Below are 26,158 nucleotides of genomic sequence, written 5' to 3' on the forward strand. Positions count from 1 at the left end.
CCTCCAATTGGGAGGTCTGGAGACACACCATCTATAACGCTGCTGATGCCTTTGAGAACACACGCAGGATCACCCTTGAGGAGAAAAGACAACGCAGAAAGAATCGTCCCTTGCAGAATATACCACCTAAGGAGTCTTTCTGCTGTGTCTTTTGCAACCTGCCCTGTCTATCTCATATTGGCCTTTTTAGCCACCAGCATGCTTGTAACAAATGTGGATAGAGCCTTTCCCAAATCTTCGTTCGTGAAGCCTAGCCATGAATGAATGAATGTCCAAAATCTCTTGGCATGTACATTCCCTATGAAGGTTGAAAGGCAAGGGTAGAGCTCATTTGTTTTAATTTAGGTGTTTGAAGGTAAAATATTTAGCCTTAGATTGACATTGTAGGCTCTTTTTATAAGCAATGAACAGGGAAATGTACCATCCAAGTTGATACATGCCATGCTAAAATTAATGCCTGTGAAAAGTTAGGCAAGTAAAGGACACAATTCCTCTGTTTCTTCCATTGTACTTAAAGAGAACATAAGGTACTAGCTCTGGCTGCTGTGGATGACTGTGGATTGGTGGCAATATTTCAATGTTTATGGAACCTGGCCATCCCTCTTCACAGGTGAGAAAAGTAGAGCATAACTATGAAGGCATAAGAATAAGGGACAGAAGGACCGGAGATGACAGACATTTACAGTGACTATCAAGACTAGATGGCTCTCCTCCAGGAGCAATAAAGAGTGGAACAGCTGACTTGTTAATGAATATCTACAAGTGTTCATCTCACATTTATTATGCCACATTGGGATGAAACCCTAACCCTGACTCTAACTCTAGCCCAGGAATACCAGTTAAGATATAGATATTTTATTTTTCCATTATCCTGAAGAACAGAAATATTGCTAACACTGAACTCATGCTAGAGAAATTACAAAGAAACACCAACCAAGTACCAACCAGAGTAGTAACAGCAAACACATTGAGAATGACAAAATACTGAATTGCATACAATTCAAGAGCACATTACCAGCTTTTGTGAAGATAAATTCTGACTAATTTTGTGTCTTTTTTTTCTTTCTTTCTTTTTTTTTTTTTTTTTTTTTTTAGCATATTAATAAAGGAAGGGAGAAAGAAAACCAGGCAAATAATTTACTGGCTGAACTTTCACACAACAGGCAGTAAAAGAAATTTGAAAGCCACAGGATTGCAGGAGTTGTTCTATCATTAATCAAAACCTGTAAGAGAAAGGAAGCAAAGGATAATATCAGTCTGAAATGAGGTTAAATTTGAATTGTTCAAGTGACCACTACACATAAAATTTTCTTGTGTACTATCATTAGACAGAGTTAAAAATGGAATTAGCCAATTACTATAAAATGTGTGTATAATTAATTAGCAAAATGTTACAGATCTAAAAAATTATTTAAAGTTAGAGATTAGCACTCACTTTCATCAAACTTCATTTCACTCAGCTATGCTGCAAAAGCTCCCTACAGTATCACTTTATTCAAGTATCTCATAGAATGAAGAAGGATTTGTTTTCTTCATCCAAATCCCTGGAATACATCCATTTGCTACATTTCAGGGTTTGCATTTTTTGGTGTCCGTGGAGTAGGATGGGAGTGCAGCGGGTCACAGTTGCTCATGCTTTATACATCTGGACATATTAGAGCCTGGAAAAAAGCCATGAGCGTGCCATCATGAGTATGTTGTCTTGAACATTTGGCCATTGGCATACAAAATAGAAACCCTAATGCCTGAACAGTTGCACTGACCAGGTGCCACTGACCTCAGGTCCTCTGAGGTTGGCTGGGGACACAGACGCTTCTTTTTACACTTTCTAGGAAGCATCCGGATGCAACTGAGCGAGCTAAGAAAAGAATATGTTCTTCATTCCTTGGAAAGCTGAGGTAGTATGGAAGAAATGCTTCGGGTTTTCCAGAACACGCTCCTAAAATGGTTTGGCGAAGAAGCACGTTTGACCAGAGAAACAAGGGCAACACTATCACATTTTTGAAGGGGTGAGGTGAGTGGAAGAACCCCTGCAGTGTGGAAATAACCCAAGGTTGTTTTTTTGCTACCTTCTACACTTTGTAGCACCATGAAGGTGTCACACAACAGGAGGCACAGCATCTGTCATGGGTAATGTTACCACAACCTTCGGAACCAGTTTCATTTCCCTGCCCTCTCCCTCACAGCTGGCTACCGATATTGAGTGGAGAAGGTCTCAGTGGGGGCCAGCTTCTGATAGAAGCATTTTCTTGCTTACAATGAGGAAAGCAAGCGTCTAAGTCAGTCTGATACTTTCTTAACCTCATCTGAGCTCTGTCGAAGACAAGATCTTGATCTTACCCATTCTTTTCGCACACTCATGTCCTTCAGCCCTTGGAAACACAGTGGCTTTCTGGACAAGAATTGTTTTTGTAGCTGAAGGAGCGGTGGCTAACCAAGTAATCTGCTCCAGAACCACAGTCAGAATCACAAACATGTCCATTAAAGACTGTGAAGTGCATACAAGTAAAATTTATGGAATATGATGGTCATTTGCCTGTATCCAGTGCCTCTAGATTGTCAAATAAACTGTTGAAGATCAGAGCTTTGTTAGTCTCTTTATTGCAGGAATAAACTGAGATGGAACAGCGAAGAAATATGAATAAAGTCATTCCTAAAGTTTTGGCCAGGATGGCATTTTCCCCAATGAGCTAATGAAAACTTTGCAATATCCCTTTTTTGGGTTTTTTTTAGGTTTATTTTTTAATACCATCACATTAAAATGCCAATTGAATGAATCCAACTTAAGAGTGTTTAGCAGAGCAGGAAAGACTGCAGAAGACTGCTCCTGTGAAATTTAGTAGAGACATTCTGGAACCCTGGCTCAGTTGCATGAATGAATCTGTAATCTCAACTATCAAAAGTTTGTTATGTGTGTGACTTCGGGGGATTTAACAAGCCATTTCAAAGGCTGGAGATTATAAGAGAAATGAAAAAGAAATTAAATGTTCATTACAGTATCATTACTTCATTTTGCCTTCAGAAATTGGCATGTATGATTTGGCTGAACAGGCGTGGAACAACTTATTTTGATCGGTATGAAATAAAATGCATTTTGCACTGCTGCTGTTACTCTTCCCATGGCTCAGATTGCACAGGGTTTGCTTAATGTATGTGCCTTACACAGGGTAATTTTTTCCTTTATATCCCCTCTTATAGTTATGTAAAAAGGCAGTATCTACCCCTGGATAAAAACGCCCTTGTAAGAGAAAACACACACACATGCACTTTTTTTTCCCCTGAATTTTTGCTCTATGGTTTTAAAGGAAATACCTTTGAAGCTCATTGTTTTTGCTCTTTAATGAACACAGTGTTAGTCTAGAAAGAGAGCAAACCTAGAAACGAACAGTCAGCCAGAGTCTCTTACAGAAGAGTACCACCCTGATAGCTACAGGCTTGGCCTCATGGAATGCACTTTAATATAGTCTCCACAACTACTGATTGAAGAAAACAACTATCTCATTGGCCCTACGAAGATCATTTGATGTATTGATTGAGTTTTAGGTTTACAAGTAAAACCAGTTACTCCTAATGTTCTATATTTTTGGGACTGATAAATGAAATTAAAACCAGTGGAATATTTTTGTGCTGCTTTATACTGCTAAAAGACTCGACCTGCCTCCAGACTGAAAAAGTTCAATCAACCCTTTTCAGTATGGACAAAAGTAGACTTTTTTTTTTTACTTTTTAAAAAAAAGCTCATGCAAAATTTAATTTCACCCAGACTTCAGTGTTGCTTTTGTTCTCATACAGCTATAACTCTTCTGGTTCAAAATGCTCCATATGAAGTTATTTAACTTTCAGAAGACTTGACTAATAATTTCCATTTGTGTAAAGGAGTTGTTAATTGAAACTGTTGGGGTAGTATCAACATTTACAATAGTGTAGATTTTGTCAGACACTGGTTCCTTGGAAGTATGGCAACTTTTTGTCTAGTCATTTTGCTGCTTTATTTGTAATGGATTACCAATACTACATTGTGTTGTAAGATTCTTAGTGCCTGACTAAGAATCTTCTTTGTCTTTCATGTTTTGGTTTTGACTGTCATCTGTATTTCAAGGCAGCAGAATTATAAGAAGCTTTTCTTTTTAACCATCCCACCAACATAAGAGCATTGCTGATAAATTGAAGACAAGGTGGCTCAACTCTTGCAAAAGTGTTTCTAACTAGCTGCAGGTACCAGAGTAATACTGGCTGTGTCAGTGCTGCTCCTGTGGTCAGGGCTGACAGAAGCTTCTCCACAGAGCTCCAGAGCAGCCGTGGAGAGCTTTTTACTCATCATGAGCAACCACTGAAATACCATCAAGAATCCACATATTAACATTAGGCTTAATTAAAAATGGGTGAGAAACCCCCAAATCACCTCAAACTCAGCACTGCAGTTTGCATCAAAGGAAATCCTCAGCTTGTTTCTTTACTGTAGCCTTTACTATGCAAGGCATAGACCCAAATCTGGGTTAAGACACTAGGATATTTAGACCACAGCTAACTCAGAGTTTTTTGTATACTTTCTTGCCACAAGTGGCTGTATTTTTTCATGGTACCAGAGTGCTTAGTCCAGTCAGAAGGTAATTTCTGAGATGTATGAGGAAACAATGAATAGACATTTTGTTGCTATAGATATACTGACACTATGTATAAATATATATTCTGAAGTAGGGAATGTAGAGGTGAAAAATGTTGTTTGATGGCTGGCAAAGTACTTGGAAGCTGACTTGACAACCTTCACCCCCAACAGCCTAATCCAGTACACCTGCTCATTCCTGCAGGCTGTGCAGTGTAAGGAGGGATGAATTCTTTCTCTCAAAGCCATAGAAGTGTTTCTACTCCCTCAAGGTGAAGGCCTCTCTGATTCTTGTGGCCAAGGCAGTATCCATCCACCAGGACACTGCTCTGCAGCCTTCAGGGTTTTCTCTCTTCTACTCTGGCCACTGTGCACAGCTCAGGCACCAGCAAAGAGCAGCAGCACACACGGGACATGGCCAGCAGAGAACTCTCTCCACGCAAAGGAGATTTTTGCTAGCATCAGGTGTGTAGAGCTAGCAGAGCTGTGCTCTGCATCAGCCGTGCTGCCCTCCTGAGGTTTACCAGGGGAAAAGGCAGACTGGAGAAGAAGGACTGACAAAGGTCTGTGTCCCTTTTCCAAACAGTCCCAGGATGGGCAGCTCTGTCAGCCTGCAGATAGAGACCCTGCACCAAGACAATCACCTGCTGTTGATGAGGAGTAGCAGAGTTTATATTTTCCTCCCGTGTGTAAGCACAGGAGGAAAAAATATGCACAGCAGCATCCACAGCACAGTCAGGTGGTAACACACAACCTGAAAATTATCCAGCAGGAAACAATGGAACACCTGACACAGGTTTTGTTCCAAAGTGGCTTCAGCAAGGTACATACACGCATGGGAGGAAGCAGAGGGATATGCTGTGCCAGGATGACTGTAAAAGTGGAAGCAGGGAATATAGCCTGCACTTTAAAGGAAGTTATTTGTTTTCATGTTTTAAGGAATGCTGTCAGTCACTATGCTCATCAGAAACAGATTGCAAAAAAGTTTTTCTGGAAAGTTATTGTGATCAAACAGCATTTGACTGCACATGTAAGCATTTCTGGAATACAATTTCTATTTCTTTTTTATGTAAAACATCCTTAGGAAGAGTACTCCATGAATTTACTGTAAAAGCAGGGCAGAAAAAAAGTCACTGAAAAAGGAAAACCTTCTCATTTCAGTGCTTTAAACATGGAGTTGGCTGTTTGCATCCATCTTGAAATCCAAGAGATCTTGTACTCAACAGTCTTCCCATGGTATCCATTTCCAGCTGGCATGAACAGGGGTCTCACACTGGTTGGTGAATCTCCAGGGAGCAGTAGCCTCTGTCATGACAACCACAGGGCTATGGCCACAGGCTCTGGACGCGTGCACACACTGCATGGCTGCTGGGTTTGTGACTAATACTCTACCATCAGCTGACTGTTGCCCTCTGCCAAAGCTTCTTCCAGTTCAAAAAACAAGGGAAGTAATTTCCACCAGGTAGTTCATTTGTATTGCTGATTTAATAGTACTTTTCTGACTAATGGTACCAGATTATTCTGGGAAATAATGTATCAATTGACCATTTTATCAATGGCCTAAAAACAGTATACCATCTTTTGTCTCTTTCATTTCAGTGGAGGCCCCAAAATCTCTTCTTTTCTAGGCTTAGGAACAGTCTTGATTACTACAGTGGTGACAGAGAACATGAACAGAAATATCCCAAGAATCTCAGCATCTCAGTGCAGTGTGACTGCAATACAAATTATTTTTGGACTCATGCTGTGACTGTTCAGGGGAAGACAATCTCCATCTCCACCGTGGTACCTTCACAGCGCTTATCAGCAGAGCTTTTCCAGAGGGTGGACAATCTAGGTAATCTGTGCTGTTTGAATCATTCATCTTTCTCAAGTATTTCTTGCTGTGATAAGCTTTCAGTTTAATTTGTGGGTAGGATTATTCATCTTCAGAGGGGTGATAGCAGAGCTGTGTCCAAACACGATAAATAATGGTCCTTACTTATCACTGCAGTTTCATGATGCTGCTGTTCCTGAATTAGAGGGAGAGCGATTCTGTAGTTCTTCACTGGCACACCAGGTACATTTTCAAGGAAAGAATGCAGCCCCTGCTCAGCCAGACCATCTCATCATCACCGAGACCAGCTCTGAGCTGCACCAGGGCCCCCACCAGCCAGAGACACCACTCCCCTTGTGTGAAACCTGCTGAGCAGCTGCAGTGGTGGCAGCTCCAGATACAGACTCTGGGCAGCTCTAGGTCTCCCTCTCCAGAAGCAAAGCTTTTTTATTGCACTCACGTTACCTACATATTTGAGCTTTCAGGGTAAACAGTTAGAGAGCAAAGAGCAGTGAGGAAATACTTAGAGACAGCCAGTCTCCTGGGCCTTCAGACCCAAGGGGCTTCCCCTGACTCTTTGCAGCTAGAAAACAACAATAATAATAACCATGTGTCAGTACTTACCAGAATTTGTCCCTACCCCATGAAGCAGGGCTGGCACTTTTGCAAAGGCACACAGAGGCTCAGCAGGTCCACGATGGTCGGGCAACAACCATGCAGGGATGGGAGCTCTGCCAAAGGTACTGATACCTTTAGCATTGCAACAGACTATTTAAAATGTAGTGGGGTGGCAACTTAAAACACTATAAACAGCTTTTCCATAAAATATGGTTTCTATGGCCACTTAATTTCCATGGGAAGTGTATGCTTTGACCCCTGAGCCTATATTGATGTCCCCTTTCCTCCTTGGGTCATGGCACTCACATTTCCCTTAGCTGTATGACTTTAGCTGTCAGTCACCTGGTTTTCAGAAGAAAGACCTGAACCTGGCCATCAGCAGCTGGGATGCTCTGTCTCATTGCTCCTCATTCACATTCATGTTCAAGAGTCCAAGCATATGCACTCTCAGGCACAGCAAAAAGCTCTTGCAGGACAGCAAAACGAATGGGGTTCATCCCTCAACAAGATTACAGGTGTAGCCTGAATTGCCCAGAAGCCGTTTCATATTTGGGACCTGTTGTCATGTCGAGAAATGATATTGTAAGGAGGAAGACAAGAGAAGCGCGGGCAGTCGGGCTGCCTCCCGCCGTGTCTCTGCCAATTACTGGGCTTTAGAAAGTTGGAAAGAGCGGAACCCCAACATACCTGGCGGTCCCCCCAAGCCGAGAGCCCGGGCTGGGCCCCAGCGCGGCGGGGGGAGCGCGGGGTGTTCGCTGCCTCTCTGGGTTCGAGCCGTCCCTGCCGCCACCTGTCGGCCCCGGAACCCCGGCACCCCCCGCCTGGTTCACACCACGAATCATCTCACAGTACCTCCCGTTTGCCAAAGTTCGCCGGGACCACACACGCCCTCAGCATTCGCATGACATCCAGTATGTTTTATCCTACTTTGCAAGGTAAATACTAACATCGCATACGGCATGTGTAACAGAGGAGACTTTGGAAAACAACATGGCCGAGAGAAACGACAATTACTTGTTTTTCTTTGCAAGAGCTTGTTTCAGAAGTAATTCCTCCAGTATTTGGCTGTGCCAATACTGCTGGGGCACATATACTCTCTCTATATATATGCAGTCTTGATTTTTCTGCTTGTCCAGACAAAGGCATGTGCCCGAGATTGCACCTCCTCCTTCCTGTCTGAACATCAAGTTTTCTTTTACATAGAAAAAAATTAGGAGAGAAAGGACAGGAATGGTGCTTTGAGCATAAAATCAGGATACAAATTTTTAAGCATCCAGACTCGACAGCAGAGAGATGCCCCCATGCCCCACAATGCAGTGACATCCTGAACATCCTATTGTAATTGGAGTAGTTCATTTTTCCAGGCACGACAACACAAATCTGCAAAATTCTCTCATACTGTAGTATGAAACTAGGCACCAACTTACAATGTCAATTCTTCAAGGTTGTCTTCCGAAAGGATACCTATCTTCCAAAGCATACCCTTCCTGCTTCAAGTTCTTTCATTTACCCATATCCAGAACAGACAAAGCAGAAATTCAGAGAATGTTAACTGGATTTAACTGAAGGGATAACACAATAGTACATGAACCTTATTGGTAATAAATGAGAAATCATTTACCCTTGGAACACCTAGACCTGACAGGATTTCCTATAGGAGGCCTTCAAAAACACCCCTCTTCATTGACTGTATAGCCTATGCCCAAAGCATTCAGTCTGGGAACTGAGGAAGAATTGTGGCTCACAGGCCAAAAGAAAGCAACATACTGCTTTAAGGACAAGGTACACTGTGTAACCATAGCTCAGTTCAGATCATAGAATCATAGAATTGTTTAGGTTGGAAAAGATCTCTAATATCATTGAGTCCAACTGCTAACCCCGCACTTTCAAGTCCACCACTAAATCAAGTCTTTTAAATGCTTCTGGGGATGGTCACTCAACCACTTCCCTGGGCAGCCCATTCCAGTGCTTGACAACACTTTTGGTGAAGACATTTATCCTAGTATCCTGTCTGAACCTCCCCTGGTGCAGCTTGAGATCATTTTCCCTCATCCTGTCACTTGTTATTTGGGAGACAGACCTCCACCTTGCTACAACCTCCTTTCAAGTAGTTCTGGACAGTGACAAGGTCTCCCCCGAGCCTCCCTTTCTCCAGGCTAAACTACCCCAGCTCCATTAGCCATTCATCATATGACTTACCCTCTAGACCCTTCACCACCTTGGTTGCCCTTCTCTGGACATGCTGCAGCACCTCAATGTCTCAATGCTTTCTGCAAAAAAGGGGACTGCAAAGAAGGCTAGAATACAGTTCTGCTAATACAGATAAACAATGTCAAAACTGGAGGCTGGACTGTTAGCCCCTGAGTGCATCCTGGTAAACAGCTACTTTTACCTCTGCATTTGTTATCATGTTATGTTAACGCAAGTAATATGCATAAACAGTAGATGTTGATCCACTCCAATCTTTGAAGAGGTTGATTTTTTTTTCTGCCATCAGAAATCGAGTTTGTCAAGGTCATGAATTATCTCATTCCTTGGCAATGACTGATTTAAAAATGTGACCAAACAGCCTCCATCTACCTGTTAATAATTAACAGTTCATTTCAAGTGCCTGACAAATTCTGGGTCAGATCTCCTGAAAACATTTGAGGGCTCAGAGTTAATGTTTATCTTAGTGGGGTGAAAATATGAACCACTTACTTCTGTAGCCTCTGGTGATTTGATTTTATTTCCTGCATGAAACAAATGGAGCACAAGCAGCCACCTACCTCGCCAGGGAGACACAATAAAAGAGCTGATCAGAAAAATCTCTCAGAAAGACCAGATGAGAGGAAGCTACAAAGACCAGAATAATAAGTTACCACTGCTAATCAGGCAGTTTGAGGTAGTTCAAGGCCAAACATCTACCCTCACCTAAGGTTTGATCAAGTTATGCAGATTTTTAAAAAACTTTTCCATTCCATAATCTCTAACTACTATCTTTATATGACTTTGCCCAAATCCAATATATATTATACTACTTCCTAAAATCCATACTACTTCATGTTAGCCTTCATGTGGGTCATGTGGGTCTAGTACCCTTTATACTAGAGGATGTGGTAGGCCAGGATCTGGGAGACCTTTGCAGCCCCTCTGTACAGTCACGTCCTACCCTGGCAGCACCTCAAATTCTCAGTGTCCCATAGAAGGGACAAATGAGTCATCATTTTCATCTCCTGAAGTGCCACAGCTTTTAGATTAATGCTTTAAGCCAAGCTTTCAGTTTATGTTTATATATAACTGCAGCATTTTGGGGGCTGCTTCATAAAACCATTCCATTCACAGAGGAGAGGAGGATTCAAGTGGGAAACAGAGCAAGCGTACAGGAGCTCTTTCCTGGTAAATGCTGCAAGTGTCTGAGAATAAGCAGCTTTGGGACTTTCTGATTTTCATTAGTCTAACCTTTTTTTTGACTTCCACAAGGCAAGGAGTTCTGCAATGTAATCACGTACTGAGAAAAAAACCAATTACTTCCTTCCCGTTTAATTCTTCTACCATGAGACTGCAATGGCTTCTCTCACTATTGGTAACTTCCTGACAGTTTTTCATCCCTTGTATTGGCAATTTGAGGATAGAGACAATGAGATAAATGTTTTATCTGAAGAACAAACCCCACTTCCATTCCCTGAATTGCCTCAACTCTTCAATTCTAAAAAGTCCTTGAGTTTCAAGTTGTTGCAGCTCTTGTGCCTTCATGCAAAGGTTTGTTACAGATTTTTCTCTTTCACAATCAAAAGATGTACTTGTAATGAATACAACACATTGTGAACTTGTGTGCCTTATCTGTCAGAACACAGACTTTGACCTGAAGTTCATTGAAATGGATGGATTTTTTTCCTACTTGCTCTGAAGAACACAGCTAACAAGTGCTCGTTGCAATTTCTCCATTTGTACTTGATTATTTCCTTTTGTTACTATGCATTATCTATGTGTTCAGTTGTGATATAATTTATAACCCTCATCAAAAACTCATAACAGAATTTAAATTCAAGTCCATCCTTCACTTAAGAATTTTAGCATAGGTTTCATTTAGGTATGTTTTTAGCTGTTAATAGTATTCCTAAGAGCTAAGAAAATACTTCAGCAACATGCATCAGGTCCATACTTGCCATTTCATTGAGAATGGAATTTGTTTTCTAGAGTCACTGATATCTTACAATCAGACTGGGTATCCCTATTTATTTTTCTTTTACCCTCTTCCATTCTCATTGTCCGTGCATGTAATCAATAATGAAGCTTTTGTTTTACAGTTTGTATCCTCTCTCTTCTCCTTTGGACAAACTCCTTTCTATCTCACCTTTTAATTTTAAGTATTTTTTCCATTCAGTGTCATTACTGTCACCTTTCTCCTTTTTGAGACTTAGGAATAGAAATCTTGCTGTTATTTTATAGTAATCTCATCTGAGCTTTAGAGAATTACAAGCTTCTTTATTTGAATTAAAGAGGAATAAGTTCACTCCAATAACAATAATATCTTATGTTAACATCTCTAATATGTTCCAATAATAATAATATCTGATGTTAACATCTCTAATATGCTCTAAAAGTTCTCTTTACTCTGTTATTTTTACTCTTTAAACAGACCAGCTTTGACAAAAGCAGGTGTTTGAAGTAAATGAGATTATATCATATTAAACCTGGAGTAAGTTTCACCCAGCACTTCTGTTTAAGTTAGGGATTTAGATTAAATATCAACAAGCATTAATAATTTCTGCAATTTCCTCTGCCTCACAGAAGCTGTTTTCTCAGTGTTTTAAAAGGATACATATAATTCACATTCTGAAAAAAAAATTTCAGAAAAACTTTTTCCTTGAGTATTTTTCTTCTTCTTCCGTCCTTTATGGTTCTACATTTTCTCTTTGATTTAAGAATTTCTTGCCCTGGATGTGAAGGAGTATTAGGATACCTTATCATCAAAGCTGCTGGTACTGAGCAGTGATATGCCAGGCTGAATACAGAACTGATTTTCTCCCAGAAGCAATGTTTTAGTGAAGCTGGCATAAGTGTATATGAGCACAGAATGTGGTGCTATATTTCTTCAGCGCTCTGAAGGTGGAAACATCACGACAATACTAATTAATACTGATAACTAAATAGCCAAAGAAAGCCAATTGACAATTATATTTACCTCCCACTTGGCATTTGAAATGGAGATAACCCAAGAAAGTGGATTTTCAAGTAATATTTTCGGAGCTGAAACCAGACCTGGAGGTACTAAAGCAATTTCTTCAGCAACTTGATTTTGTAAAGGGAATCACCAGCAACAGATTTCATTTCTAGGTGACTTCCCAGGCTCCCAAGAAACACATCAGCATCTACAGTCTGGAAGGATGTCAAAATAGTAGCATGTAATTCCCAGCAACTCAGAAACCAAGTGTCAAAAAATATACTGCTTCAGCAAGCATTACTTGCATCAAATTTTCTTATAACAGCACTACATAGAGGATAACTGTATTATACCAGGAGAAAAAAGTTTAAATTTCAGCTGCAAACACTAGACTCTGTTTGTCAGAGGCAATTTTAAAGTATTTTTGCTCTTGAATTTAGAGCAGGATTTTCCCTATATAATTAGATGGGATAATATTTTTTGAGATGACTGAAGGTCAAATCCCATCATACTTATTTATACCTTGGCTATGAATAGTTTCACTGATCTCAATAAGATTTCCAGAGGATTACCCAAGGTGAGTAATGATGAAAAATGCGGTTTCTAAAAAAGAAAGGATAGAAGCAAAACAGAACAGTTTCCTAAGATCAATCAACAGGAAAATTTTAAATGGTGAAATTAAAAATGCACTCAAAAGAATGACACAGAAATTAATTCCCAGAAACACTCTGATAGGGATGTGCTGGAGAGTGGTGCACTTCATTTTAATAATAAATATATGATTAAAGACGCAGAAAAAATAGGAAATTATGTAAACTCTCTACAGGATATTATAGCATGGCATTGTTTCAAATGTAATGATGTTGCCCTCATGCCGTGTTTGAAATTATTTTAATAAACCTTAGTGTTGTTTCTGTAGTCTTTAGTACCTAGATATAATGTCTAATACAGTGAAAGTCCAAGTAAATAGCTATCAACCCAAATCTGAAATATTTTGGGTTTTTCTCTCTATACAAAATTTAGAAAGCAGCTAGGAAGTTCTCATTCATATTTTAGGAGGGAAAGATTTTCTGTTACAGAAGCAACTCTTACTAAGAAAATCATCACAGGTTCCTTTTTTTCTGATTCTAAACTAGGACTAGAAGAGGACTGGAACATTTTATGCAGCAAGTTTCTCCTTTGGAGACTACAAACTTAGGCAAAAATTTCCAGTATTACTCTCCAAAAACATGCTAGTATCAATTATATTTGCATATTCTAAATTCCACTTTGGTCATCCTTTCTCCACCTAATCTTGAAGTCCATCTTCATACATGTAAGTAAATCATTACTGTCTTTATACTCCTAATTGCAGTAATATTTCCTTTATAAGTAAATTCCATTATCCACCAATAGCTGGTGCATCTCTCACCCAAGGGCCAGATGTGGGCGGATGAAAAAAGAGCCCATGAAGGGGTGCAATGCTTTTAGGAGAAATCGTTGTGATAAATTTCATTTCACAGTGATCAGTTTGTACTTTGGAGGTTATCTTTCTTTAAGGGGATAAAACCAGGATGGCTGCTCTTTCCTGGGAAATTCAATCAGATTTTTTTGACCTTTAACAAGTGTCAGGAAGAGAAATCCCACTTCCCTCTGCATACTGCCAGTATGGGTGGGGAGGAGTTCAAAGAGGAAGAAGAAAAGGAGATTGCAATGTCTCATCCAGCCAAACGGTGAAATAAAAGCGTAATAACAGGATTGGAGGCAGGACAAAGCGTAACTCCTGACTAGATGTGTGTTAGGAATGATATTCCCCAATTTAGTATTCCCCAATTTAGTATTCCCAGCAAAACACTTCAACTCTAGCTCACTCCCCTGTTCCCCCCACCTCCTCCCCTGCTGTGCAATGGGGAGAAGAATTGGAGACACAAAAAGTACAGATCACAGGTTGAGATAAGAACAATTTACTGGAAACAGCAATGAAATAAGAAAAATAACAATAAAAGGAACAGTATTAATAACAAAGTGTACGAGAGGTGAACGTGAGTGCTCACTGCAAGGAAACCTCTGACAACACCCCAAAGCGCCTCCACTCTACCTGACCCGGAAGGGACCTCTTCCCCCGTCCCTGGAAAATGACCTGAGGTGGTATAAAATAACCTCTGGGTCCTAGCCATGCCCCCTCCTGGCTACTGCAAAAATTGACCCTGCCTGTCCAGAACTAGGACAATGTGATTTTGCCCTGAGGCAAATTTGTCTGTGACACTCTTCAATGGACTTTTCTTCCTGACCAAAACCAATGATGGCATGCTTGGTACCATGTGAATTTCTTCACAGGGAATAGCTATGGCTACAGCCTAGAGAAATGACTTAAAATTAATGTATAATATGCAAAAGATACTTGATATGCATGAATATCATTAGTGATGAGGGGAGCTCAACTGAAAACAGAGGTCTGTTCTTCTATATATGTCGCTTTTTAAACAATTCATGTGGTGACAGTATTGAACTTGTAAATGAAAATTAAGCTCTTTCAACTGTCACAAACCTGTGTTACGAGAATATCTTCACATTTAGAGGTCACAAGTTGCATTCATTTTGGCTCCCATGTCATTGTTAATCACTAGGATCATGCCATCTGATTGTGCCAAATCTGTACTCAGATTCCCATTTGTGGGCTCCTGCAGTCCATAGGATGTCTCATAGATCCTTGGGTCTGTTTATCGTGGACAAGAATCTTGAGGAGTTTATAAGAACTAAAGCAAACTCTAGCTAACTTACTCCATCTCTTTTATGGTGCTAGGAAGAGTGAAAACCTAATACATCTTTTTGTAGGCCATAGTTCTGTAATCTCTTGTAGGCATATGTGATTTTGGTGAGTGGGAAGTATGAGTAAGGAGAGAACTGAGCTGGCTGGTGGTGTGGGCACAGCAAGGCTGCTCCTTCCATATAGTGCCAGCCGCTAGCTGTTCCAAACTCAGATTCCTCACTGCAGAAAGCTGACTTAAGAACTTGACTCACAGTTGAACAACAAAGGCTAGACTAACTTCCTGTGGAAGACCTGTGTGGGGAATTCCTGCTGAACTCCTATTTGCATCTGAATCTCTAGCATCTGTGCATTAGGGAAGAGTTCACTTTTGCTCACTTGGTGGCTGTGTCTATAGCTCAGGTTGCCTCATGGTTTCCATCTAAGACCTTCTGTTCAACTTTCTTTAACAAAGGCAAATTCTAATCACTCAGGTCAGGCTTTTCTGTCATAAGGATATCTTAAGGTGGTTGATTTACCCATGTCATTTTCCGGGTGCTGTGGTTCAGACACTGACTAGGCAGAAGTAATATGCTTTTCCAATCCCGGTGAAAGAGAACAGTCCTACAACTGCGGTGCTCCAAAACCCGCAAGGTCTGAAGAGGAGGCAGAGCAGGAATATTTGCCAAGACAAAGTAAAGGTCTGTGAGCAGCCAGCACTGACCAACTGAAGCCCCAGGGAACTGAAGTTCCATGGGTGCAATCATCAGCCTCCTCTGTGCTGATCACAAAACCAGCAGAAAACAACTCACTGTCACTGTTGAGCTAGTTATTCATCAGCTCATCAAGATAAATTGGTAGAGGGAACGGTCAAGCAGAAGCCAGGGCCAGCCTAAGGAAAAGGCTGGGAAAAGGAGGGGGAGAAAGGTGTGGAACGGCAACCCTATAGAAAACAGACTAACTCTTGATATGCAGTACAGGGAATTTCCCTTGATTAGGGCATCTGGCTTGTGGGCTAATCTGCAGGGTGAAGAGGAAGAACCTAGAATATTTTAGGATAAATACGCAGGCAGAGTAGTGGCTATGTGATGAATAACTCTTTCAGGCTATTCATCATGTTACCACTGCTCTGTCTACATATTTCAGGCTTTGTAGCCTGAAAGAGAGCACCTTGAGAGTGAGGTCTAGTTAGGGTTGTCTGGAAGATGATGAGTGCAAATATTTCTGTTTAATGAGCATGCATACTAATTTGCTCATTTAGAAGAAAGAAGTCATAAAGGAAGGCAATAAGCAGAAACAAAAACAGAAATAGCCGTGGTTCACCGACTGGTACCTGTTAGTAGGTTTTGCAGTGACCTCATACTTCACGAAGAGGTGCAACAAACAAAGCACTGGAGTGCCAGCACGTACTGAGGACAAGGGATAAGCCTCTCTTACTGCCCTTCTCCTTTTTTCACAAAACCTTGACTAGGATTCACTAGATAACTGAGATACATGCCTCTAAGTTACGGATTCATCTGTCTTTAAAAAGCAGCATGTTTCTTTCAGCCGTTTGTACTGCCTTTATCATTACAAACAATCCCATTGAGGTCCCCTGCAGTATCTCCAGAAAGCACACATCTAGTCATGGAGATTCAACATCCCAAAAGACAGAGGCACTGCTGGAAGACAAAAGAAAGAGACATGTTATGGTGCTGAACACAAAGGCCACAGCACACCTGTGACATGTTGGGGGCAGCAGTTAGTAGCTGACATGACACATGCCTTCAATCACTTACTCAGTTTGTCTCCAAAATAAGATCAGCTCAGCAAAAAACAACCCTGTTCTGTGGCGAACATTTCACCTCATGTGAACTTACAAAGTACTGTTAGCCTGGAGACCAAATGGGGCCCATAGGCAGGACAATGTATATAAATACCCAGGTAAGGCTGGCAAGGAAACAAATAAACAGGCTCTAATTTTCTCCTGCAACATTAAGCACTCTTCATACTGTGTGAGACTAGAAAGGTTGAGTTACCCTGACGTCAGTACAGTCATTATTGGCTCAGGTTTTTGGCTTATGTACAAGGCTAACATTCTTACTCTTGAGAGGGTCTTACTCTACCACAGAAATGGTTAAGAAACTTTAATGTGTTGTCCACCTCTGTATCCTAGCCCAAGTGTCTGAATTTCAGAATATCTGGAGACCAACCATGGTGACCATGTTTTCATGGTGTCAGGAAGATTAATGAACAACCTCACTGTAATTAAAGGCCTTTTCAGATGCTCAAAAATGAAAAACAAAGACCAGACACTACGTGCAGTCCACATACATGCACTACCTAGACAGCAAAGTATTCCATATTCCTTCCTATCAAGCACTTTAGACATTCTTCATGCCCATACTTCTACCGTGAAGATCTCTTGCTACAGACGTCTCAATGATTTTGGGAAATTATCTTGCAACAGGCCGATGCATCTGAGTGTAAGAGAGCAAATTAAAGGCTCTTAATGTTTTCCCAAATATTTTCACATATGCTCTGTTATTATTTATATTGCATTACAGACTATCTTGAGCCATTTGACTTTAACAAGAGGCAACTTAAATTGTATGCTGTAGATTGGAGTGCATTCATCCAAGGAGACAAAGGCAGTAATAACCAAGGACACTGTGCTGTGCCTAATGAAGGTGTTTTCCTGAAGTCAGTGGGATCTCAGACTGCTGAGGACTTTACAAACTTGAGTTTTTAAGGGCCTACCTCAGGAGCCCTTCTACATACCTGGAACCTGTCCAGATCATAATTTTCCTAAATTCTCTCAGGGATCTGAAACAACACCCAGTACTCTCCAATCCTATTGCACCTGATTATTAGGCATAGATTGCTGTGCAACAGAGATAATCCTTTAAGTGGTAAATGGGAGATGCATACTACTGAGATAATGCACATCCCTGCCTGAGTGAGGGACTGTGACCCCACGTCCAAATGAGTACTGGACCAGATGGATTTGGCATCTCATTTAGCTAGGCTATGGTTAACATACAAAAGTAGTACATTGCCGTCAGTCAAAGTCAGCTGCTAACACTTTCAGGAGAGTCCCTTGTCTGTCTGACTGCTGCTAGCTGTTAATACACACAGTCAAAAATGTGGGGATTTAGGTATGTGTTTCAAGAAACTGTGGAAAACATCTGCGAAGGGAGTGGGCTTCTCTTTTCATAGGGTTTATTATTAACAAAACCTAAAATCCCAGTTGCATTTTCACTGTATTACTGAAATTGTTTTCTGTCCTAACTTCTCTGCATCACTGTTAGAAATTATTGATACCTGTTTCGAACACCAGAAAGACCTACAATTCACTTGTACATGAAAATAATTCAAGTACAGCAGAATTTTGGTGAAATTCAGAAATAATTGCTTTAGTGCTTTAACTGCTAGCATTTGGTAGCAGAAGCACTGATGTAAATCAATAATTGTGTTTAAGCTTTTAGGTGTTTATTCTGCAGACAGAATACAATGCATAAGGTGAGAGTACATAAACTCAGGATCTTTTTGCTGGTGTAGATCCTTATGGTCCAAACTATTTTATACCAAATTCTTCTTTTCACTTTCTGAAATGGCATCTGCCACTTCAAAAGGATGTAACTTATATTGCACTTGGGAATTTGCAAGAAGTATGCATGCAAAAAGAATGTCTGTTCTTTTTACACTTTCATACCAAGCACCTGGAAGAACACTACTTGCTTTGCACTGCCTCAGAGAAGCACTTTGATTTAATGAGTATATGTTTACCAGCTCTGGGATTGAGATGGGAATCTGAAGCAAAGGCCGCACATGCCACAGAAAAATAGTGCCACACAATTATCAAAGTATAACAATTCCCCCTCACATAGTATTTCACATACTCCTGAATCACATCTCATGTTAATATTTTGGAGTCACTTGTAAGATTTTTTTTTTACCAAATAATTTAACATCCTCTCTCTTTGCGTATTTCCAGTACTTTAATACCTGGAGTATATCTGATTCTGAACTGAAATTATGTATCACTGGGTACAGCTGCAAAACCACAAATATGAGCAGTAAAAGCAGAATAAGCAAAATTAAGTAGGCACACTGCTACACAGCTAGTCCGTTTTAGCAGGTAAACAAAAATCGTAGCATCTCATAAATCCAAAGCCTAGACTGGCTAAAGAAATTGTAACAGTTTCAACATGAGACATGCAAGAATGAGGATGTGTCTATTTATTTTGAAAAGTGCTGCTATTGTGTGGAAAGGGAGAAGAAATTATTAACTTGTAAGTTCTCTTAAAAATCCTGTAACAGTTGTTTCCCTCCACGATGTGGTCTACACATTATCCCTTTATTTGCTCCAAATTTGTAGCATGTTTATATCCTATTAAAATATTTTTTCCAGATTTATTTGGCACAAAAAGGACTGATGTAAAAATGATAGGCTAGATCTCTGGGTAATTTAAATGGTTGCAATTCTGTCACCTGAAATGGAATTAACCCAAATTACAGCAGCTGGGCAGCTGACTGTGCTCCTAATTTCGGAGCAACTTTCCGCCCCTCCACGTACACCCCGGGAGGTGAGCGGGATGAGCGGGCTTTCGGTTGGGCTCCAGGAGGGCTGTGGAGTTCGTGGCTGCGGTGTCTCCGGCGGGAAGGACGCAGGCAGCCCGGGAGGCAGCAGCATCCCCCGAAGGCTCAGACGATACCCCCGCGAGTGGCGGCTGCTCGGCAGCCCGGCAGCGGCCACCCCACCCCGCGGCGACCGGGACACATCACCCGGCTCCTGCGGGGCAGGGCAGGGGCGGGGGCTCGGGCTCGGGGTTCGCGGAGCTCCGGCCGCCTCTTCGCCCGCGTCCCCTCCCCCTGGTGGGGGCGGGAGCGGGGCCGGCCCGGGGAGGAGGAGCAGCCGGAGCCGAAGTCGGGGCTGGATCGCGGCGGCTCCGGCGGAGCCCCCGAAGTTTGCGCTGCCGGCGGAGGCGGCTCCGGGCCCTCGTCCCGCCGCTTCCGGGGCTCCGCCGGGCGGAGCGGGCCGGGCCGGGCCGGCGGGCGGCCGGGGCAGGGGGCGGGAGCGGCCGCCGGCAGGGAGCCGAGCCGCGCCGAGCCGAGCCGAGCCGCGATGAAGAAGCCGGACGGGAAGGTGGTGCTGCTGGGGGACATGAACGTGGGCAAGACCTCCCTGCTGCACCGCTACATGGAGCGGCGCTTCCAGGAGACGGTCAGCACCGTCGGCGGCGCCTTCTACTTGAAGCAGTGGGGTCCGTACAACATCTCCATCTGGGACACCGCAGGTGAGCAGGGGGCGGCCCGGAGGAGCGGGGCTCCGGCCCCGCGGGCTCCCGGCGTTTCCTGGCGGAACGGGACTCTCAAGAATTTGGGCGGCGTTTGCCGGCGGGCTGCCCCTCTCCTCCGAGTCCGAGGAGAGCGGCGCTGCCCCCGGCACCCTCTGTGCCAGGGTCACGATGCCTATGGCTTTCTTTTCCCTAGTTTTGGCTCTGCCCTAATGTCCGAGCTGTCGATGGGAAAGATTGCGGGCTGGTGTCCTGGCTCGGGACAGCCTCACCTTTCCGAGAAGCGGCGGGTAGGAGATGGAGAGATGGTCCCCCGGTGCCCTGGCGGGAGAGGCCGGCCCCGGGAACCCTGCCCTGGTGCTTAGCGCCTTGTTTTGGCACTACGGTAAAGTCAGTCGCCTGAAACATAGGGTTTGGCAGTAGGACAAAGTCTGAAAAGAAATACGATTTTGACGGGCCAGAAGGGGCCTTACATCTGCTCATCTATAGTATTTTTGGACTTGCTTTGCGAAATGTGAATGTACAGGGAAGATTGCGGCGCCGGTTTGCTTTCTTTTGCCCGAGTAGATTGCTACTGACGGCAAATTCAGGTAGGAATTAGAGAGGTTACAGTTTCTGCTTATCCCTTCTCGATGTGTGGTGATGAGTATCCTTTTGATATCAGCTGGTTTCAGACTTGGACTTCCAAAAGCGCGCTGCTCACCAGCCGTTCAGACGTGGCGTTCCCCTTCACCACAGCAATAAGAGCATAAGGAATTAATGCACAGAGAGCACGGGCTGCAGGCAGTTTCTGTCTGGGATAGCAGCAAGGGGCTGTCTGGCCCGCTGTATTGTGGCAGGCAGCATCTCCGGGATGCAGGAAGGAGTATGGGTTGTGGTCATGTGTAGTCATATGAATGTCTTGCTCTTGATTATTAAGTCAGGAAGCTCCCCCCTGTCATGGAAAGGACTAAGACTGTCCAGAAAAATGAGGTCTATAAACGCTCTTACTCTTTAAGTTGATCTTGGGGAAAAATAATCTTGTTCAATATTTTTTTATTTTCATGTTTAGCTGGATTTTAGAAGATTTATTAGTGGCAACATGAAGAATGCTGATTATGTGTCTTTGTGAAACTTGTGGAGCTGCAGCATCGTGCAATATTCCAGTTTCCTTTTGGTGACGTCTGGGAGGGAAGTTCATTTGCTGTGTCACTTCATGTCACAATCTAGCCCAAAATGGCTTTTCCTGCATCAGGAATTGAGAAGGAGGAAGGGGAGAAATGAAACTGCCGAGAAATTATGCAGAAACACATTTGGGGGGTGGGAAGGAGATTTTTAAGAACTTTTGCTTCTTGCATTTCTTAATCTGTAACTATGATGAAAGCTTTGTACCAGTAGCTCTGTTTTAAACATACTTTCTATGTCCTTTGCAGTATTTTTGAACAAAAAAATCGACTTCCATTTTGGAATTGATGTGTTTTACTGTGGGAAATCTCCTGTGGGCAGTTGCTGCTTGCTTCTATTAAGCCAGACCCACATGGGAGATTAATAGTGGGCTTTATTTCAACAGAATTATTTTGGTGATGTTGTTCTTTGGTAATTTCCATTACACCCTTCTGATTTCTTTTATCATACACAATAAAATAAGTCCCTTCAAGGCTTGTCTGCATTTAGAACCCTTTTTTTTTCCAGTCATTTATTGTTATTGCAGTATTTTAGTCCATGTTGTTTGAGGCTTCAGGCTACCAGCTCTACGTGGCATCTGGAAAGCTCCAGAGTTGGGTTCTCCATGTGCCAGAAGAAGCACCCAGGTGATTCTTGTCTCAGGGCAACACAAGTGTTCAGAACTCAACAATCGCCTTCCCGGTGCCCATGGTTTCCTCTGTACTCTGGAGCAGAGCACTGCTGATGCTGCTGCCTGCGTAACACTGCAGTGGAAGCTCTGCTGCTCTCTAAGACTTTGCAGGACTTCTGTAGCAGGATTGCTGAAGCTGTATTTGTAGAACACTTGTTGAAAAGTGTTGCTGTATTTTACCAGGGGAGGCATAACACTTATTCCTCGTCCTTCTCTATTGTTGGAGTGAGCATTGAGCCCAGCTGTCCCTTCTCTTGTGTTTCACAGGCAGGTGTGGACTCTTTCACCACCTCTGTGTTGACTTGGAAGTTGCTAAGACCGGGCGCTAGACTGTTTTAGGGCATGTGGGGTCTCATTAATCTTGGAACAAATAGAAGCTCCCAGGGCTTATATATGCTTTCTCCTGTCCGGGTGAAGAAGGAAGGGACCATGTGGACACTTGTAACCCTGATGTTAAGTCACAAGGGGATTCAAAAGCCTGCATTATTTATTTATTTATTATTTTTATTTTGTGCGGACCTTATGCTTTTGCTAGCCACAACTCGAGGCCTTTGCCTGTGGCTCTTATCTCTCTATAGTCTCACTATCTTATCTCTACCAGGTGGGTACCAACTAAGCTTGGAATCTATGTAGTAAGGAGGAGTTTAAAATTTAGCTTTTTTGTCTGTTTATTAACTTGAGTTGCTTACTACTGCATTCTTGTGAAGCAGTGACATGGTTATCAATTACAGATACATTGTTTTCTTCAATTACGTGTGTGCAGATATTATAGAGAAATCCAGCAAGAAACAGTCATCCAGGAGATTTAAAATTCTTTAGCATGGCAATATGACAAAAGTATGCATCCATCCTACCTACTAAATAATGAGTGCCAGCTCAAGACATCCATCTTAATACCTTAATAGTACTTTATACAATGTACATTGTAGAAATATGGAAGATTTGGCCTAGAAAAATGGGGGTGCTTGGTAGTAACTACTTTACTAGTTTGATACACAATTGAACCAGGTAAACTGGAATTCATCTTCTTTTTTAATTTTCTCAGTTTGTGTTATATTTAGTATGTGAATGTATGTGTATTTTTGTTGTTGCTTATCAATGTTATTTTTGGGACCATTATCTCCATAGAAGTCCCCTATATATTATTTGTAGTTCGGTTTGTATGGTTTTTGTTGTTCTGGTATGGGTCAGGCATTTGGCTGTAGCAGTGTAAGCCACTGAAGCTTCATTCCTGTAATACAGAGTTTTGTTTGTACAAGATTAGACTTTAGTGATTGATGAGAATATCTGCAGTAGTGGTGATGGATCAAAAGTTAAGCATGGATGGATGTTAGTACAACACAAATTTAATTGTGCATCTTCTGAATGATTTAAAATGTGTCATTTTCACTCATCACTGCGTTGATATTGCATTACTTCTCTCATTTTCCCAGGAAGAATGGAATTTTCTTGCCACAGTGCTCTAAAATGTATGTTTCTGTGTTGTTATCACTCAGTGAATCACAGTGTGCACACCTGACCTGTTCTACCAAGCTAGTACTGAAGTGCAAATCAGTTATTCCAGGGAGGACTCTTTTTCTCTTGGCTGTACGTTCACACCTCTCTTAATCTTGGAAAAATCAGCTGCTTAGTCTAGTCTAAATCTTTCATGTTCTTATCCGCAAGTCTTGTCAAATGGGTGTGCAGAAGTTGTCAGACTTGATTGGCTTTTTTATGTAAATGCTCATGGCAAATAGTTCAACATTTCCAGTTTTCCTATTTGATGATTACGAGAGAAGTTATTTGGAAATTGCATTCAACTTAAAGAAACAAATGAGCCACAGATGGAAGAATACTTGTGAGAAGTATCACATGCTTACCATGTTTTGAAGCTCTTTTTTTTTTCCCTAGCCATCTGCTTTTGACTATTTCTTCACTGTCAGGGGCTTGTGTCTGACCTAGCATGGTTGCTGTTGTATTCGTGGTTGGTGCAGAAAGTTATTTATTACTCCTTATCTTCTGATGCTACAGATTGCCTTTGTTTGTTTTCTCTTTGGATCAGTTAATTCAAAGGAATAAAAAAAAATGTGGCATAAACTGTACAAAAAAAGAAACTTTACAGTTTTAACATGTTTTAAAGGACTAGTCTACTGGATATGACCTAGTCTCTAAAGCATTTGAGTACATGCTTTGAGACCTTCATACTAGTATATTTGAAGTAGTACTTTTCTGGAACAAGGAAAGTAAGCAACAGCATCAGCCAGAAGAACTTTTTCACATGAAGACACATTGGACACTCAGGATGTCAAAGCTATATATATATAATGTGTGTATATATTTATATCTTCTAGGCAGTGCTGACAGCAGCTGCAGAGTAAACCAAAACTTCCTGCTGGGTGCTGATGGCATGCAGCTCTGAGCTAGCATGTTATCTCTTGTCTCTGGTAGCAGAAAGCATCCTGAAGTTTTGAAGGTCTTGGTCCTGCACCACCATTGAATTGAAAATAATAGTGTGAGGTGAGCTAATGATATTGTGGGAATCTTTTGGTTGTTCAGGCATGTTTTCTGATGCCTTTGTATTTCAAAAGGTAAAAGTAGTTTGTGTGTTAGATTTCAGTCTCTCTAAGTTGACATTTGTTCATCTGACAGATGAGTGGTGCCCTCAGCAGCAAGGTTTCTTAATGATTAGTGGTCATGTTCCCTGTGTTGCTGGCTTAGTATTAGAGCAGCCAACCAGTAAATTAATGACAACCAGTTTAAAAAGTTCACATCAGGATCCTGTAATTCTGTTTTAAGAAGCTGAGTTTTGAACTTGCCAACAGATATTCATGCAGTATTATAATGGGGAAACATAAAGGTTAATGGGGAAAGCAGACTTTCTTTCTTTTCCTTCCTCTCATCGTGAGCTATCTGTCTGCAAGAACTGACTTGATTATTTTCCTCTGTGAATATTCAGCTACCAGTTCATATTTTTACACCTTGCACCCCTTTATTTTGCACCTGCAGATTTTTTTTTTTTTCACTTGTCAGACTTAGTAGATTTAGGGACAAAGGAGATAAACATAGCCTGGAAAAGGGTTTTCTGTGGCTTAGGTCAACTGCGGTGTACTTGCCTAATGAGTGCATACATCTCTTGTGACTGGTTTGCTGATGTCTGATGGATCAGTGCTGGTGAGCATGTGTGAATTTCTCACAGCTTCCAATCTCTGACCACTAGGGTTTCATAAGCTGCAGTGCAGGCAACTGCCTGTGCTGAGCTTTCTCGGACTAGGTGTGAATGTTTAGGTGGTAAGATGTGTTAGGTTCCTCCTTGTAAGAAATGTTGAAGTGTTAAGTTCCTCCCTTGCTTAGTTAGGCTTTGAGTTTTGGTTGGGTTTTTTTTTGGTGTGGTTTTTTTTTCCCCCCCTCGGATTTTATCTGTGTTGATGTACACTTCCTTCTGCACATAGAATATGAGCAGAAGGAATCCATGAGTTGAAAGGGACCCATAAGGATCATCAAGTCCAATTCCCTGCTCCTTATTCAATTACTTGAAAGTAAACTGTATGACCAAGAGCATCCTCCATATGCTCCTTGAATTGTGACAGGCTTGATTTTCTGGGGAGCCTGTACCAGAGATTGACCACCCTCTCAGTGAAGGACCTTTTCCTAATGTCCAATCTGAAATTTGGATGCAGCTTTGTTCTGTTTCCTCATAAAGGTGGAGACCTAGCAAAGTTCTCAGGAGAAACCTGGGATGGGATGTGACTTGGTCCCTGTCATAGGAGATCAGCCCAGGCAGGCTGGTCTCCTGGCTGCCCTGGGGCCTAACATTCCTGTATGGTGAACAATATGCAAATTGGCGGTAGGGAAGGTGGAAGGATGGCCCTCCATCATGTTGAAACAGAATGAAGAAAGAGTAGGATTTAAGTGAGGTATTTTCCTCACAAATGAAGACTGATAGAAGCTACTCTGATGTTCTGCTGGTTTTGACTTTTGGAAGTAGAGGATTACTGCAAGGGAAAAGAAGCTGCAGATGAGATGGTTGGGTAGGTTAGTCAAAGCCAGAAAGGACTCTGATGCATGTGCCTTTCTGAACCTGGTGAAATGGTGGCAGTGGCTGGGGTTGGGTGTTGCTGAATCTGTAATAAGATGTCATTAGTTGAGGAGGTTGCTTGT

The 26,158-nt window shown here is 41.9% G+C and overlaps 1 protein-coding gene across 1 annotated transcript in view; it reads left to right on the forward strand.

Annotated features, from left to right (window-relative positions):
• The first annotated feature begins 19,831 nt into the window (after positions 1 to 19,831).
• The window catches only part of RAB20 (RAB20, member RAS oncogene family), a 29,587-nt gene continuing 23,260 nt past the window's right edge, over positions 19,832 to 26,158 (forward strand). The window contains exon 1 of the mRNA XM_064646528.1: positions 19,832 to 20,187. Within this exon, the coding sequence (XP_064502598.1) occupies positions 20,016 to 20,187 (172 nt within the window). The 5' untranslated portion in view covers positions 19,832 to 20,015. The remainder of the gene's footprint in view (positions 20,188 to 26,158) is intronic.

The sequence above is a fragment of the Pseudopipra pipra genome, chromosome 2 (assembly GCF_036250125.1).
Source record: "Pseudopipra pipra isolate bDixPip1 chromosome 2, bDixPip1.hap1, whole genome shotgun sequence".
Lineage (NCBI taxonomy): Eukaryota > Metazoa > Chordata > Aves > Passeriformes > Pipridae > Pseudopipra > Pseudopipra pipra.